This window comes from Conger conger, chromosome 16 (assembly GCF_963514075.1).
Source record: "Conger conger chromosome 16, fConCon1.1, whole genome shotgun sequence".
Taxonomy (NCBI): Eukaryota; Metazoa; Chordata; class Actinopteri; order Anguilliformes; family Congridae; genus Conger; species Conger conger.
Window position 1 is genome coordinate 21117244 of NC_083775.1, and position 16062 is coordinate 21133305.

The 16062-nt window shown below is 43.0% G+C and overlaps 1 protein-coding gene across 3 annotated transcripts; it reads right to left on the reverse strand.

Moving 5' to 3' along the window:
- Positions 1–98: 98 nt before the first annotated feature.
- Positions 99–15512, reverse strand: LOC133115294 (splicing factor U2AF 65 kDa subunit-like). 3 transcript variants are annotated; one of them, XM_061225139.1, is made up of 11 exons: positions 15345–15512; positions 11644–11812; positions 11164–11267; positions 10213–10364; positions 9671–9787; positions 8409–8466; positions 7463–7542; positions 4440–4562; positions 3659–3745; positions 3102–3344; positions 99–1436 (listed from the first exon to the last, which is right to left on the reverse strand). In XM_061225139.1, the coding sequence occupies exons 1-11, from the start codon at positions 15391–15393 to the stop codon at positions 1305–1307; spliced, it is 1314 nt and encodes a 437-aa protein (XP_061081123.1). In that variant the 5' UTR covers positions 15394–15512; the 3' UTR covers positions 99–1304. The 3 variants fall into 3 exon arrangements, with proteins under 3 accessions (XP_061081123.1, XP_061081124.1, XP_061081122.1); XM_061225140.1 differs by having other exon boundaries at positions 3172–3344; positions 8328–8466; XM_061225138.1 differs by having other exon boundaries at positions 8328–8466.
- Positions 15513–16062: the final 550 nt, after the last annotated feature.

A 16062-nucleotide genomic window follows, 5' to 3' on the forward strand; every position in this document is an offset into this window, starting at 1 on the left:
AAGAGTGCAAGTAAAATACATTGATATTACTTGTCAGCACTGTTGCTACAGTAACACCTCATTTCATAACAATTGTATACATAACAAGAAACACCTAGTTAACGCAACCCGTTTATATTTTATTAATCAGTACTTCAAACTTAATTTACCATGGTGTTTGCTAAAGTAAATTTAATGAACCAGAATAGAGCCATACTTGGAACAGAGGATTTACATTCCGACAGACATTATTTACATAATTGAACCAATTAAAATAATTCCAATTACAGGTGTTTTTTTTTTTTTGGAGCATTGCTCTTTTCAGAGGGATCACACACAAATGTAACTCATACTCATAATACACATACATACATTTATTTCTATATTACACAAACATGTACAACGCTTTATTAAAATGTAACTAAATCTAAAGGAAACTGCTCTCAAAATGCTTCTCACATATGTTCTACTAAAATGCTAAGACTAAACCCAATCAATAAATATGTCTATCTTGTAGTCTGAAATCTAAAATAACTGTCTCTGTTTATAGTTATTTTGTGTTGGATATACAGTATATGCAATTCTACTGTTAGAAACCTGACAGTTGACAGCATGATGAAGCAATATTATTACTATTTTTTGTACATTTTCATTCCAAAATCTGTCATTCACTGCGTAAGTTTGATGGTCAGTTAAGCAGAGAAAAATATCCTAAAAAGGTAGCTCACTTTGTGAGGTCTTTGATATTCTTTCTGTTTCAGAGTTAGTTTTATTGGCCCAGACAATCTTTTTGATAAAGATGAAGGACATTATATATATTTACAGATGATTCTGATGACCATTTGGGGGTTCTTGGTCTAAAGCAAGAACATTCACTTGCAAGTACCTCCAAAGCAAGCATGGACAGTGATGTAATGCCTCCAGAGGTGTTATGTGCGTTTGGAGAATTACATTTAATCTGCTATCTTTATGCCACAAACCCACCCAAAACGCCCCTACACTAGCCACAGTAAAGCGGACTTGTCATTCGAAAATTGTATAAGCAGCCTTCATTTTACGGGAAAAATGTCTGGGCCAATCCTAATTACATACATAAAACTAAAATGGAGAAGAACCCCATGAAGGGAGCTATCCCTTTCAGGAGGAAAAAACATTTTTTAAAAGCTTTCTTGTTTTCATACGTGTATGGGTTAATGAGGAAAAAGGTGTACCCAACGCTGTACAGAGGGAACATATTCATTCCGCACTGGACAGAGCGCTCTCAGCATTGTGGTTAGGGTGGGCCAGGCTGGTGCCTGTTCCTGTGCCCCTTCACGTCAGCTTCCTCAGAACTCATGCCTGTGGTACATGTCTGGATCGTAGTATTTGGTGACGACCACTCTGTTGGCGAATTTCCGACCCGTCAGTGCCTGCATGGCCTTCTGACAGTCCGCCGCGGAAACATACTCCACAAAAATCTACCAGGAAGAGAAAAATTTATAATTAATGCGCCACACAAATACTGTGCTAGTGCCTTCACTAAATCTTCAATGCTCTACACTGATACAATTTGTAACAAGATCTTCCCCACACCATTGGTGTATGCATGGATTGATTACTTCAACAGTATTCATTTCAATGTTATCAATTCAATGGCTTTTCAACTCCTTTCATGGTCCCATTCTCCCTGAACTCAAGGACAGATAGATAAGAGCTGTATGGTTGGCGGTTTTGTAGTGTTGCAGACCATCAATGATGAGATATGGGTTCAATATCTCTGAAAATTTATTCTGTCCCAGGATCTGCTCTTTCACCTTCATTCAAAGCCCCAAGCATTTGGAGTAGAATGCAAATTATTATCCAGGAGCCAGGCTGAATAGATATGAAATGTGTACAAGAAACATTAAAGATAATCGTCAATCTTTCTCAGCAAAAACAGATTATACTTTTCTAAGACCTTGAAGAGATTGGTCTGGGGAAGGAGTGTGTGGAAGAAATAAATGCTATTCAGCATCACCCATTCATTATCTTAGCACTGAGGTATATCTATTCAAACCACAAATGCTTTTCATATCTACATCTTAAGGGTGGTGGGTGCTTTTCAGCAAAGCTCTGAATACATTCAGTGAATTAGCCAGAGTCCTGCACCATAGACGTAGAATTAGAAACACTGTTCAACTGGATGCTTGTGCCCCATGTATGTGACAGCTTCTAGGGCAGCACGGTATGAGGAAAATATGCTAAATCTGATAACGTTGTTGAATATTGTGATGACAATAAATAAACAAATATTGAAGTGTGCACAATTCTAATGTCTTTGTGCTTCAGGTACACTGTGAACATAGACCCCAGACAATGAATAGCCTATGCCCTCCAAATAAAAAAATAAAAAACAAAAAAATGTATTTCCAACATGCTCTTACTGATACAATTGCACATGAACAGGCAATCAATTTAACAGAACATCAATTTAAATAAATACTATTCATTGCAGTTCAAGCAGTCTTTTGCAATGTATTTATATCATATCTCGATGACGATAAATATTCAATACATCGTGCAGCCTTAACAGCTTCCATATGACACCCTGCCCACCCCCCAGCATAGCCTCTCACCTTCCCACAGCCCGGCACGTCCACCTCCACCCCCCAGCCTCTCACCTTCCCACAGCCCGGCACCTCCACCTCCACCCCCCAGCCTCTCACCTTCCCACAGCCCGGCACCTCCACCCCCACCTCCACCCCCCAGCATAGCCTCTCACCTTCCCACAGCCCGGCACGTCCACCTCCACCCCCCAGCCTCTCACCTTCCCACAGCCTGGCACCTCCACCTCCACCCCCCAGCCTCTCACCTTCCCACAGCCCGGCACCCCCACCTCCACCTCCACCCCCCAGCATAGCCTCTCACCTTCCCACAGCCCGGCACCCCCACCCCCACCCCCCAGCATAGCCTCTCACCTTCCCACAGCCCGGCACGTCCACCTCCACCCCCCAGCCTCTCACCTTCCCACAGCCCGGCACCTCCACCTCCACCCCCCAGCCTCTCACCTTCCCACAGCCCGGCACCCCCACCCCCACCCCCACCCCCCAGCCTCTCACCTTCCCACAGCCCAGCACCTCCACCTCCACCCCCCAGCCTCTCACCTTCCCACAGCCCGGCACCTCCACGCCGTCGACGGGGCGCGGGATCTCCACGGAGCGCACGTTTCCGTACTTGCAGCACTCCTCGCGGATGTCCTCCAGGATCTCCTCGTAGTCCTCGTCATCCACCAGCTCCTCGGGCATCACCATGTTCAGGAGGCACAGCACCTCCGTGGGCACGCCCGAGGTCTGCAGGCCCTGGAGGCCTGGGACCTGCAGGGTGACTGGGGTCTCCATGATGCAAGTCTGCCGGGGAAACCCATCTATTCAGAGGCAGGCTTGATTATGGCTACAGATTTAGTCAGGTAAATTATGCAACTGTACAATGCAAGGCAACTAACAACAATCTAAGAACCTGTCTTCAATGCTTTTAAAATGTTACATTTCTGTACAACCCATGAATTAGTTCCGAAAAACATAATTCCTCTGAAAATGGAATATTGTACTTTGTTCTTGCAGCCTTCCCAGTACTCAGTGAAACCCATTTATGGATTAAATAGTGTATGCTCTTCAGTTGTCCTTGTAATTGGATAAGTACTGGTAAAAGGAGCCATGCTCACAGGATTAGCATTCTTAGCTCCCACGCTTGCCCTCTGAACGATCAGCTTTTTGTCCCCAAGTTGCATGCCATTGAGTCCTGCCACCGCCTGAAAACACACACACACACAGACAGACACAGACACAGATACACACACACACACACACAGACACACACAAACGCACACACACACACACACAGACACACACAGACGCACACGCACACACACACACAGACACACACAGACGCACACGCACACACACACAGACACACACAGACACACACAGACACTGTTAGCAACCAAAAAGAGTTGGACATGGATAATGTGAAATAAGAAAGTGGTGTTACCAATGAACATCTATCCATCGTCTCAACTCTCAGTATTAAGTGTGGTGGAACATTTGCTTATCTTGATTTTGCAGACATTTGCAGACAAAAATCTCAATTATCTGTAATTCTTTACATTAGCAGGATTACATGACATTACATTATTTGCATTTGGCAGACGCTGTTATCCACAGCGATGTACAGTTGATTAGACTAAGCAGGAGACAATCCTCCCCTGGAGCAATGAGTTAAGGGCCTTGCTCAAGGGCCCAACGGCTGTGCGGATCTTATTGTGGCTACACCGGGGATCGAATCACCGTCCTTGCGTGTCCCAGCCATGTACCTAAACCACTACGCTACAGGCCGGAATACATGTCGAGCAAATACATTTGAAAAAAAGACACATTATTGGATGACCCAAGACTATTTACTTGAAAATGACGAGTTAAGGAGACTCCATTACTGGCCAATCATACCTGGTCAGTCGCACTGATATCTACATATTCACAAAAGGCGTAACCTTTGGACAATGAGGTGGCACTGTCCTTCACAAGGTTGAAAGCTTTGAGGGGTCCGAACGAAGTCAAGAGCTCCTTGACCTGCACAAGAGACCGAGACAAATGAAACAATCAGCTTTGCCAAAGCAGCCATCTTGAATTACTTGCATTACATTGTTACAGTCCTACCCTATATTGCTGGAACATTCCAAACCGATAAAGGCCAAAAGTGACACCAATATTGTGAAACCTGCTCTGTGTCTTTCAATGTGCCAGCTAAATAACTATTAATACGAATTTAACGAAAGGGAAATCTTGCCATTTCGCAAAACAAGGACACAATAGCCTTGTAATGTTCTTATCCGAGGGCATATACTTCACATGTTGTTACCTTATCATTCATGTAATTTATATACTGTCATTTTGGTTTCATTTCACCTCAGAAGAATTATGAGATAAAGCCATGCTAGTATGAATGGCTTTGAGTTCATCTTGTAATATAATCTTCTTTCTAAAGAATCCTTAAAATAAACAGAACAATGAAGAAGAATGAAACAAAGAATCCAAATCGTGTTTACAATGAGAAACACTCAAAGGTAAACACAACTCTGATTAAATCAGCTCACTTAGCCCACTTTAAAATCATTGCACTGTTCAGTTAGTAAAGTCAGAAAAAAATTACCTCATTATGTTCAATCGAACAACTGTGTTAATTTGAGTTGAAAAAGCCAAATTTCAAAAACAAAATGGTAATACAACTATACGTACGATATACACCATAAAAAAATAAACCTCTGCATGACTTCATATTTCCTGCAGATATAAGAAAATGGTTTTTTTGTGTGCCGGATGTATTGGCTCCGTTTCATAAGAAAAGGTTGCAGAAACAAAATAAGAACGCACTTAGCAAACTAATAAATAAAGCACACAAATACACCCCAGTTACAAATAGAACTGATCATACTGTAAACCTGTAAACATACATACCTACGCATTTTATAAATGCTATTCAGCATTTACTTATCACACTTACTTATCACTTATACTTATCAAACCTTCATGAAAAAGCAGGCTTTTAGGTAACCCTTAATTTATAAATGTGTGTAAAAGAAAAGCCCCAAATATCAGACTTTCATAGTAATAAAGACATTCTCTGAAACCCCCCCCCCCCACCCCACCCCACCCCGCACAACCATAGGAACCAAGGACGTCACCCCGTGGGCCTGAGCGCACTCCATTGGGTGATGGAGAGAGAGAGAGGCGGCGAGAAGGGGGCCCCCTGCTGGCTGAGGGGTGTATCCGTGCGAGGGCCGGAATGTCTTACTTGCCTTGTGTTACATGTTGGCATGGCAGCAGTAGGTCAGTACTACTGAACAAATTATGCGCGAAGGCCTAACGATCTTACAGCCCCTAGCTGGGGACAAAGTGGGGGAACAAAAATGAAAGAGCTGTGAGTATCAGAGCAGTTGGAGTGACTGCATAAAATAAATAAATAATGAAATTATGAAATATAATTAACACCAGGGTACAATCACGCTGTTCGATCTCAACTTACATTTAACAATGAATTTGAAACGATTCCAATTCCAACGAACAGCATAACTGCAGAACAGTGACATTCTTGCACGTTTCTTTTGGAACTTAAATCTTAAGATGGAGCACCGTCAATTATTTTTTTGCATTTGGCCTACAAAATACCTTGATTTGTAATTGTATGAGAAATTTTACACTGGCACCCAAACCATGTGTAAGTATGTGTATGGTAAAATATTACTAATGAAAAATGTATGAATCCTTTTCAGCAGCAAAAGTATTTTTTGTGCATCAGGGGTGCCAATATTTCTGGAGCCCACTGTATATAGATTGATCACTTCTAAATGACTATCTTTAAAATGGGGATCATGTAAATAGTAGAAGTTTACATGCTAATATCATCATCTATATGATGAGATTTGTAACTGGACCATAATCTGGTGAATGCATTATTCTTGGGGTACATCATCTTTATTGAAGGAATCTTGCATTACTCCTTCAAACTTATCAGCATTTGTATGGATATAAATCGTTCCACAGTAAACACGGTTAACCACAAGGTAATGTGAAGCTACCCTAAACAGCTCCTGTGTAATCTCTGTTTCAGAGATATTTACTCAACTTTTTGAGAGAAAGATGTCTGCTGACTGCATGGCAGTAAACCACAAGCTGTGTATACAGCCTCTGTATTGTTTAGACACACAAACAGATTTCACATTACAGACACAAGTAATCCAAGGCAATGCAATTTGGAGAAAAGAGGGGGAAAAAACCTGCAGGAGAACAATTATTATCCGTTAATTGTGACGGGCTTGAATGTGCAGGGTTTGGGGACTGAGTTTGTGATCGGAAGGTTGCCGGGTCAAATCTCTGCCTGTGCCCTTGAGTGAACTTCACCCGAACTGGCACTGGCAATATCAGCAGGTGTGTAAACATAAGCAATGAAGCGCTGCAGGATAAGGGTGTCCGATAAGAAAATAAATTATAGCGATGCTATCACAAATCACGCTTTTTATCCTCAGACAGTTTGAAAAATGTTTTGTTTTTTTTATCAATGGAAAAATATAAATGATAAAGAGCCAGCAAATTTTCATTCTCATTCAGTAAAAACGTAGTTTATCTTGATAGATCCATCATCATCATCATCCTATCCACTTATTGTGGAAATAATTAAATGATGCAAAGGTAGAACTACAGTGTTGGTATCTGGTGACGAATAGTCTATCATGGCGTGGTTTCTATACATGGTGGGGAATCCCGTTTCACTTGGTGTCGTTTTAGCGAGTATTCGCTAACCCTCCATGTTTTGAAAAGAACCACAATGGTCGACGCTGCTATGAGCACAATTTCTAGCTCCAGGAAGAAGGAGAGCGAAAAAGACAACCTTATACCAAGTGTGTGATTTGTGTTATTTGTGTCAGAGAGAGTGATAAATGTAAGAAGTCAGACTTGGCAGAAAGGTTAAGTACCTGATCATCATTGAGATAGTTAGGCAGTCCACCGATGAAAAGTTTGTGCGGGGAGTCGGGGACCACCGTGGAAACCACACCTGCACAAAACAACACATAAAACACAGCAATGCTTCACAAACTACTCCACGTAATGGCATGCTGAAGAACTGCATGCTCCCATTTTACTGCACAGTATGCAGCCGGGCCCATATTAATGCCATCAACTATGCTTTCTTAAGCATTAGAACACAAAATTAAAATTATCTGTAATTGACTGTACACCACCACACTGTGGTCCAGAGAGTGGATCTTCAAACATGACTCAACAGAAGCACATAGCCTAACGAAAGAAGAAAGAGATGACAATACACCTCATAAATCTACAGAGGGGATATATATGTTCTGTATGTTGAGGGCTCTCTGTACAACAATGGTGTGTATTAAAAGCCATGGTGTATTAATACTGTAATATGGTATACTTAAAAATTCTGTTTCACAGATACAAGATAGGTAAGTACAAGTCCAGTAATCTAGTAAAATGAACTCTGAACAGCATGGGTGTCGAACTCCAGTCCTGGAGGGCAGCAGGGTCTGCTGGTTTGTTTTAGCACAGGAGATACATTTCAAAATCTTTCATTGGCACATACCTTGTTCTCAAGGCCTTAACTGGCTACACATTGAAAGGAAACCACAAACACCTGTAGACACTGCGGCCTTCCTGGACTGGAGTTTGACCCCCCTGCTGAACGGTATCATCAGCTATGACTATTTAGGATGTTTGTATTGAATATTGCGCTAGTTGACCCTTGGAAAAGACAGACGCTGCATTCAGAATAAGCAGAGGTAAAGCAGGGGTAAAGCAGAGACAGTCCGTCACCCAGACCTGGGACATGGAAAGCCGGCTGCTCCGAGATGCCAGGGAGCGGGCGGTAGTCGTGTGGCCTCCTGATTTTTAAAGACTGACCCTGGAAGATGATGCCGTCGAAGGCCATCGCTTGCGTGGTTTCATCGACGGAGCGAAACTGAATTCATATTGGGGAAAAAATAGAAAACTGTAAATTACTTACAGCGTAGCCCAGGAACACATTACAGAGGGAACACTACGCTGTAAATCTCATATTGACTGCCCTTCACATCACAGGAGGTAAAAAGAATATGGTTAAATGATAGAACTGCAGTGCTATATTCATTTACACTACAACGATTACACAAAAGAACAGAGCAAAGTCACAATTTCACCAGATAAAACTGCCATAGAGCTGTAAAGACTGATCAAACTGTTCTTCAGCTACAGCAGACAGAAAGCCCAGGGCTGTTTGATAACCGGTGTGGACAGGGCTCTTGGGACAGCATATCTAGCTAATGCACTAACCCTCGAAGCAGAAATGAGCTCTATGCTTTGGAGCAGAATCTGAAGGGAGAGGGGGTTCCTGTGGGCAGGTTATTCCCCCACCTTGCTGCACAACAGTGACCCCTCTGGTTGACTGCGATTATTGCGATTGTGATCTTCCTGTGTCAGGCGTGGCAGTGTGGTGTCCTCTATTGTGAAGTAGCTGCTTAACTCAGCAGAAAGTGTTTCAGATCATTGAACAGATCAATGGAATAGCGCCAGTGAAACATAACGGTACAATGGCTATGGAGCTAGGCTAGCAACTCCACGACTGTAGTGGGGAATTTCTGTTGTACCCTTGATCAATGTACTTGTATTACAGGTGGGCAACTAACAATTGAGGGAGAGAATGAACACAATAGCTGAAAAGGTGTTTTAAAAAAATATGTATTTCTGATGTTTCCCTTTTTCTCCCAATTTAGTAGCCAATTGTACCCTCCTCTAATTCAATTCAAGTTAGTGTTAGATACACCATCCACACCCCGCCCCTGGTGGAAGAGTGACGTCTTGGCCTTCTTCAAGACGTCTCATCTCTCTAATAGTTTCCGTGGTTCCAAGGCGTCCGAGGCGCTTATTGTACGGCGAACAGCTAACCCTGCCAAGACCCTCCCTCTGGAGCGGCAAGCCAATTATGCCGCTCCACGTGAGCCGGCCAAACTTGGCTTTTGGCAGGACCAGGAATCAAACCCCGGTCCCTAGTGTGCAACCGCAAGTCTGCTGCATCTTAGCCTGCACCGCGGCCCCACCGAAAAGGTGGTTTAAAAACAATGACTTTGATAACGTTTTGAGTGATGTTGCTTCGGCTATTTCACAGCTGTAATGATGAGGCTGCTCACCTCTAGGAAAGCAAAGTTCTTGTCCTGGTTAATCTGCACAGCGAGAACAGGGTTGCTGGGGGCCTGGGAGAGCCCTGCAAGCCGCATTTGGGCATTAAAGAAGTCTGCCATCGATTCCTGGAAACGGACACACAAAAAACTGTGTTCAGACACCAAAATACTCACCACCTACATATACTTTTTTTTTTAAACTGGAATTTTGAATAATCTATTTGGGGCTATTCTTGCAGTTGTTGTTGCTATCAAATGTTGTGCTTCAAACTAGCATCTAAAAATGCTAGCACTATATAACAACATATTTCAATAAATGACATCTCGAATTTGTCTCTATAAAAAAACTGTTTTTAAATTTTTTTAGTCTTAATTAAAATTTTGCAATTAGAGCTATGTGTAAAATCCTGTGGGAAGTGGAATGCATCTGACATTTCTGTATTGCCATGACTAGACAAACCCGTGCTATAAAATGTAAAAGAGAGAAAACATCAGCCGGTGAAATGTTGGTCTAAAGATGTCTTAAATATTTAAAGGCCCAGGAAGTTCACCTCAGTCACCCCAAAAGGAATATTGCCAACATAGAGTCTTCTGGCCTGCCTGGTCATCTGGCTGCCCACCATTGGCACCTGTGTGGGAGTTACTGCTACGCCACTGGTGGTAGAGGTCGCCAGCAGAGCTATGGTGGGGATCTGCCCGGCAGCTGTGAGTGTGAGTGAGAGTGAGAGAGAGGGAGAGAGAGAGGAGGGAGGAGAGCGTGAGACAGAGAGAGAGCACGAGAGAGACAGATAGGAAGGGGGAGAGTGAGAGACAGAGAGAGAGAGAGAGAGAAACAGAATGTGAGAGAGAGAGGGGGTAGAGTGGGAGACAGAGAGAGAGAGGTAGGCGGAGAGCGAGAGGAAGACAGAGAGAACGAGAGGAGGGGGGTAGAGCGAGAGATAGAGAAAGAGAATGAGAGGAGGGGGAGAGCGAGAGACAGAGAGAGAGCAAGACGACGGGGAGAGCGAGAGAGAGAAAGAGAACGAGAGGAGGGGGAGAGCGAGAGACAGAGAGAGAGAGCAAGAGGAGGAGGGAGAGTGAGAAAGAGAGAGAGGAGGGCAGAGAGCACGAGAGAGAGAGCACAAGAGAGACAGAGTGCGAGAGAGCGATTGTAGTAACATGACATTGTAAAAATATTCCACTTCAGTGTGCTGGAGAGGCCGGCCCCTTTTCCTCTGGGATTAGCATGGTTAAACAGGGTTGGGGTCACCATGACCTGACTGACTCTACAGCATATAAAGATCGATAGTCTCCCACACAGTAGCTGAAGGGTTTGTCTACAAAATAAAATGTTCAACTAATTACTTTGCGTAGAGTACCTTCTAGGCTAGGTAAAACCAGGACAAATATGGCAAGACTGCTACAAAATATTTTACCTTTAATATTGGTGATGTCTTTGGTATTTACTCTAGGTCATTTTGACCAACCTTTAATCAGACAGAGGACCAGGGCAGGTGCGCTACCTTGCATGGCCTTGTACTGCATCGGAGTGATGTGCTCGAACCCTGGGGGGGGCACGTCCCAGTATTTGCACGTTCTTTTCTTTCGCATCCTTCGAGGAGAAAAGCTGATAAAAAAACAGATTGTACAGAGTTCATCACTCACAGAGCACTTTAGATATTTTTCATACACTTTTTACTACTGCTGTAGCCTATCCGCTTAGACGTTTGATGTGTTCAGAGATGCTCTTCTGCATATCACACCTTCCTGTCAGCTTCAACCAGTCTGACTCTTCTCCTCTGACCTCTCCCATTAACAACGCGTTTTTGCCCGCAGAACGGCTGCTCACTGGATGTCTTTAGTTTTTTGCACAATACTCTGCACACTTTAGAGATTCTGACATTTGGTCTGAAAAACAACTGAACCTCCTGACCACGTCTGCATGCTTTTTTGCATTCCTGGGCCTCCTTAAGAGCAGGCCGGTTGGGAGTGGCTGAGCGTACCTGTGCTTCTTGTGGTCGCGGGAGCTGCTCCTGCGGTCGCGGCTCTTGCGGTCGCGGTCGTGCTTCTCGCGGCTGCGGCTGCCGCGGTCTTTGCTCCAGCTGCGGTGCTTCTCACCGCGGCCCTGGGACCCGCTGCGGCTTCGCTTCCTGTGTCTCTCCTTCTCCCGCTCTGAAAGGCAGGATGAGACACACTGTGCTATAGAGGGAGAGACCCAGGATGAGACACACTGTGCTATAGAGGGAGAGACCCAGACAGGATGAGACACACTGTGCTATAGAGGGAGAGACACCCTGACAGGATGAGACACACTGTGCTATAGAGGGAGAGACACCCTGACATGATGAGACACACTGTGCTATAGAGGGAGAGACACCCTGACAGGATGAGACACACTGTGCTATAGAGGGAGAGACACCCTGACAGGATGAGACACACTGTGCTATAGAGGGAGAGACACCCTGACAGGATGAGACACACTGTGCTAATGGGGGAGAGATACCCTGACAGGATGAGACACACTGTGCTATAGAGGGAGAGACACCCAGACAGGATGAGACACACTGTGCTATAGAGGGAGAGACACCCTGACAGGATGAGACACACTGTGCTATAGAGGGAGAGACACCCTGACAGGATGAGACACACTGTGCTATAGAGGGAGAGACACCCTGACAGGATGAGACACACTGTGCTATAGAGGGAGAGAGACCCAGACAGGATGAGACACACTGTGCTATAGAGGGAGAGACACCCTGACAGGATGAGACACACTGTGCTATAGAGGGAGAGAGACCCAGACAGGATGAGACACACTGTGCTATAGAGGGAGAGACACCCTGACAGGATGAGACACAATGTGCTATAGAGGGAGAGAGACCCAGACAGGATGAGACACACTGTGCTATAGAGGGAGAGAGACCCAGACAGGATGAGACACACTGTGCTATAGAGGGAGAGACACTCTGACAGGATGAGACACACTGTGCTATAGAGGGAGAGACACCCTGACAGGATGAGACACACTGTGCTATAGAGGGAGAGACACCCTGACAGGATGAGACACACTGTGCTAATGGGGGAGAGACACCCTGACAGGATGAGACACACTGTGCTATAGAGGGAGAGACACCCTGACAGGATGAGACACACTGTGCTATAGAGGGAGAGAGACCCAGACAGGATGAGACACACTGTGCTATAGAGGGAGGGAGATGGGCCTACAATACACCAGAGGCTGAGGCTGCCTCAGTAAAATTTACGGTGGAAGTAAAATACAACACTTAGGGGTATATTTGTTATTAAATTAAGCTTCAGACTGGTTGAAACTGACAATGCAACACCACAGACACCGTACAACCTTTCAAAGCACTTGTATTTCAGTTGATTAGTGTCAACTAAAAGTAATTATTCGGTAGCACAAGTGTCAATGGGGTGAGATATAATGATGTCCTTCATACAGTATATTATTCATATTTCTTATTGTTTAGTGTCCCCAATGCACTGAGATAGAGTACTCCGCAGATTTCTTTATTCCTAAAGAAACTGAAATGGACATTGTTGGAGATTATGTTCTCTTCAACCCACTCTCCCTTTCTGTTGCTATGTTACAGTGCAGAGAATCAGAGTTTTGTACTTGGTTATGTTCCTTCGCAAAAATATAAGATCTATGAAATTTGGAACATTTTGAATATGTCAGTCACCCTGTTTTAATTAAAGGTGTTACATTTCAGATCTTTGAGCGCCAGCTCTCCATATTTCAGGTTAGTCCCTGTGAAGTAATCCGGGTATTATTATTATTATTAATAATAATAATAATAATAATAATAATAATAATAATAATAATAATAATATAATAATACATTTTCTTTATATAGCGCTTTTCATCATACAGTGATGATATCAAAGTGCTTTTACAAAGGCAACAATAAAACAAGCAAAATGCAAACAGTGCAGTAATAGAATAGGGACACTGATACAAATGGGTTTTTAGCCCAGCCTTAATGCATCTTTTTCTTTTATTTTTTATGTTTTGGTGTCAACAGCAGGGAGAATGTTCAATGTTAAAGGCACTGTTCACTTTCTGGAACCTATTTGTCATTTCAGTTTTTAGGTAAGTTTTCGGCCCATTTTGTGTCTGGAATTAATGCAATTTTTAATACTTACAGAAGTTGACCTGTAGACTTCATAATAGCTAGTATAGGGGCTTAATGAAAAAAAAGCAACTCTAAATTATGCCCCCTGCGATGGACTGGCGACCTGTCCAGGGTGTATTCCTGCCTTTCGCCCAATGTATGCGGGATAGGCTCCAGCCCCCCTGCGACCCTATTCAGGATAAGCGGGTTAAGATAATGGATGGATGGATATTATGCTATATTACGCTATATTATGCCTCCAGGGTTAGTGTGTGAATGTTACCTGGTTCTTTTTCAAAAACTAGTTGGATAATGCAACCCGTGACCCAAGGAAAGAAGTGTCGGCACGATATAAAAATCAACATTCATGGAAAAAATAAAATAAAACAGTGAAGAATCACAATAGACTTATTGTGCTCATGTGTAAAACATCTGGAAACCGCAAATCGATTTCTAACTTTGGTGCACATAAGGGAGTTGGCAAGTTAGGCTAGTCTAGTACTTCATCAACTGCGGAGACACTGAGCATAAACTAGTCCGTTAGCTTGGGGGTGAAGAGTCAGCAGTCAGCTGCCTCGGATGCTGATGCTACAGCATTATAATAGAAAGCTATTTTACGTCACTACGACGTTTCTTTAAAAATTACTTAAACCGAATTTGGACCTTTTGCAAATAACCTTGCGTCCTCAGTTTGCTGTTTGTGATTAAGCCACTGAAAAGACTGCTTAGAACACAGATTATTTATATGTACACCAATAAGTGAAAATGGCCATCTTGAGTTCTTTATGCAAATAAAACAGGTACCTACAGCAAATCTAGGACAGCTTCTTACACAAGTTTGCTTGCCAGCTCCATCTTCAACTTGACTTGACAGCACTAAGACCGGCTGTCATAACAGTTTTCAGTTTTCGTATCCAGGTAGCTTTATAACTAACATAAACGTTACCCATCACCAGTTAACGGTGACAATAAGTGTCAGGGCGGGGTAATGTTAACTAATAGTTCACGAAATATTATCGCCACTGCAGTCTTCCAAGCTGCACGGCAAATGTGTTTCATGTTGCACCTGAACTGTACTAGTAACAGCCTCATGAACGATGCGGCATATCCAGCTAGCTGGCTGATTAGCTAACGGTCCAAGACAAGTAGCGCTTACAATATTGAACATACAGCCAACACAAATAGCACGCTCAATGGGATCGTTCAGTTGAGTAACTGTTAGCTTGCTGGTAAGCTAGCTAAATCAATGCATCTAATGTAATGTTAGCTACCAAAGGCCTTTCTCATATATCTAACGTAATGGGAAGCGAGCTTGCGCAGATTATTTTTCTATCTGCTAGTTTCAAATACATTTGCGAACGCCAGCAAATTATTGCACCACAATTTACAAAACACGCAAGTTTGCAGCCAGCTAAACTAAGCTGGCCACAACCAGCACTGTAACGACCTGTCTGGCTAACGTTAGCTAATAAAAACTATGGGTTCCGCTAGCAAATAAGCAAGCAAGCTAACGTTATAACGTTACGTGGTTAGCCGAGTTACCCATTTCACCTTGACCAAAAACTCACCCTGGCGGTTTTCGCTCAGCTGTTTTTCGAACTCGTCGAAATCGGACATTATTATTCCGATATTGTAAACGTGACTGTAGATTTTAGGGTCAGCCTTTAACCTAACAACCTAGTGACATGGGACAATTATTCCACCGAAACTGTCGCATCGACCGAAGTCGTTTCTTCTTCTATGGTTTTTATAGAACCAGTTCTCACTCGAACACAGAACTGTTCTGTGCGCCCGAATTACAGTAGGGTATATCCACAGAACTGTAAGATCACCACTTCCAATAGCCACCTCCAGTAGCCTGTTGTAGTATGCAAATATGATAACACATTTGAATCGATACAATATTTTAATAAAAATTAAAAGTTCAAATAGCCTACAGTCTAATAGGCTATACATTCTGAAAATGCAACAGGAGTGGACATCGTAACAGACTCTGAAATTGCATTGACAATAATGTCTGTGGCTATGACATGTCCCTTTATTTAGACTATTTATGGTGATGTTCTTTCGATTAGACATTAGTGTCGATTAGTTTCGGATTAAACTATTTTTTAAACATACATTCAATTGAATATTTTAGTGCTAATAACGTAATAAGTGATTTAGAAAACAACAATAATAGGGTACTGTTAGTGATAATATACTGAAATGTGCACAAACTAAAACATGGACAATTTTTTTTATAATGGAGGCAAATTTACATCTCAGGCAAACTGTATAGACAGT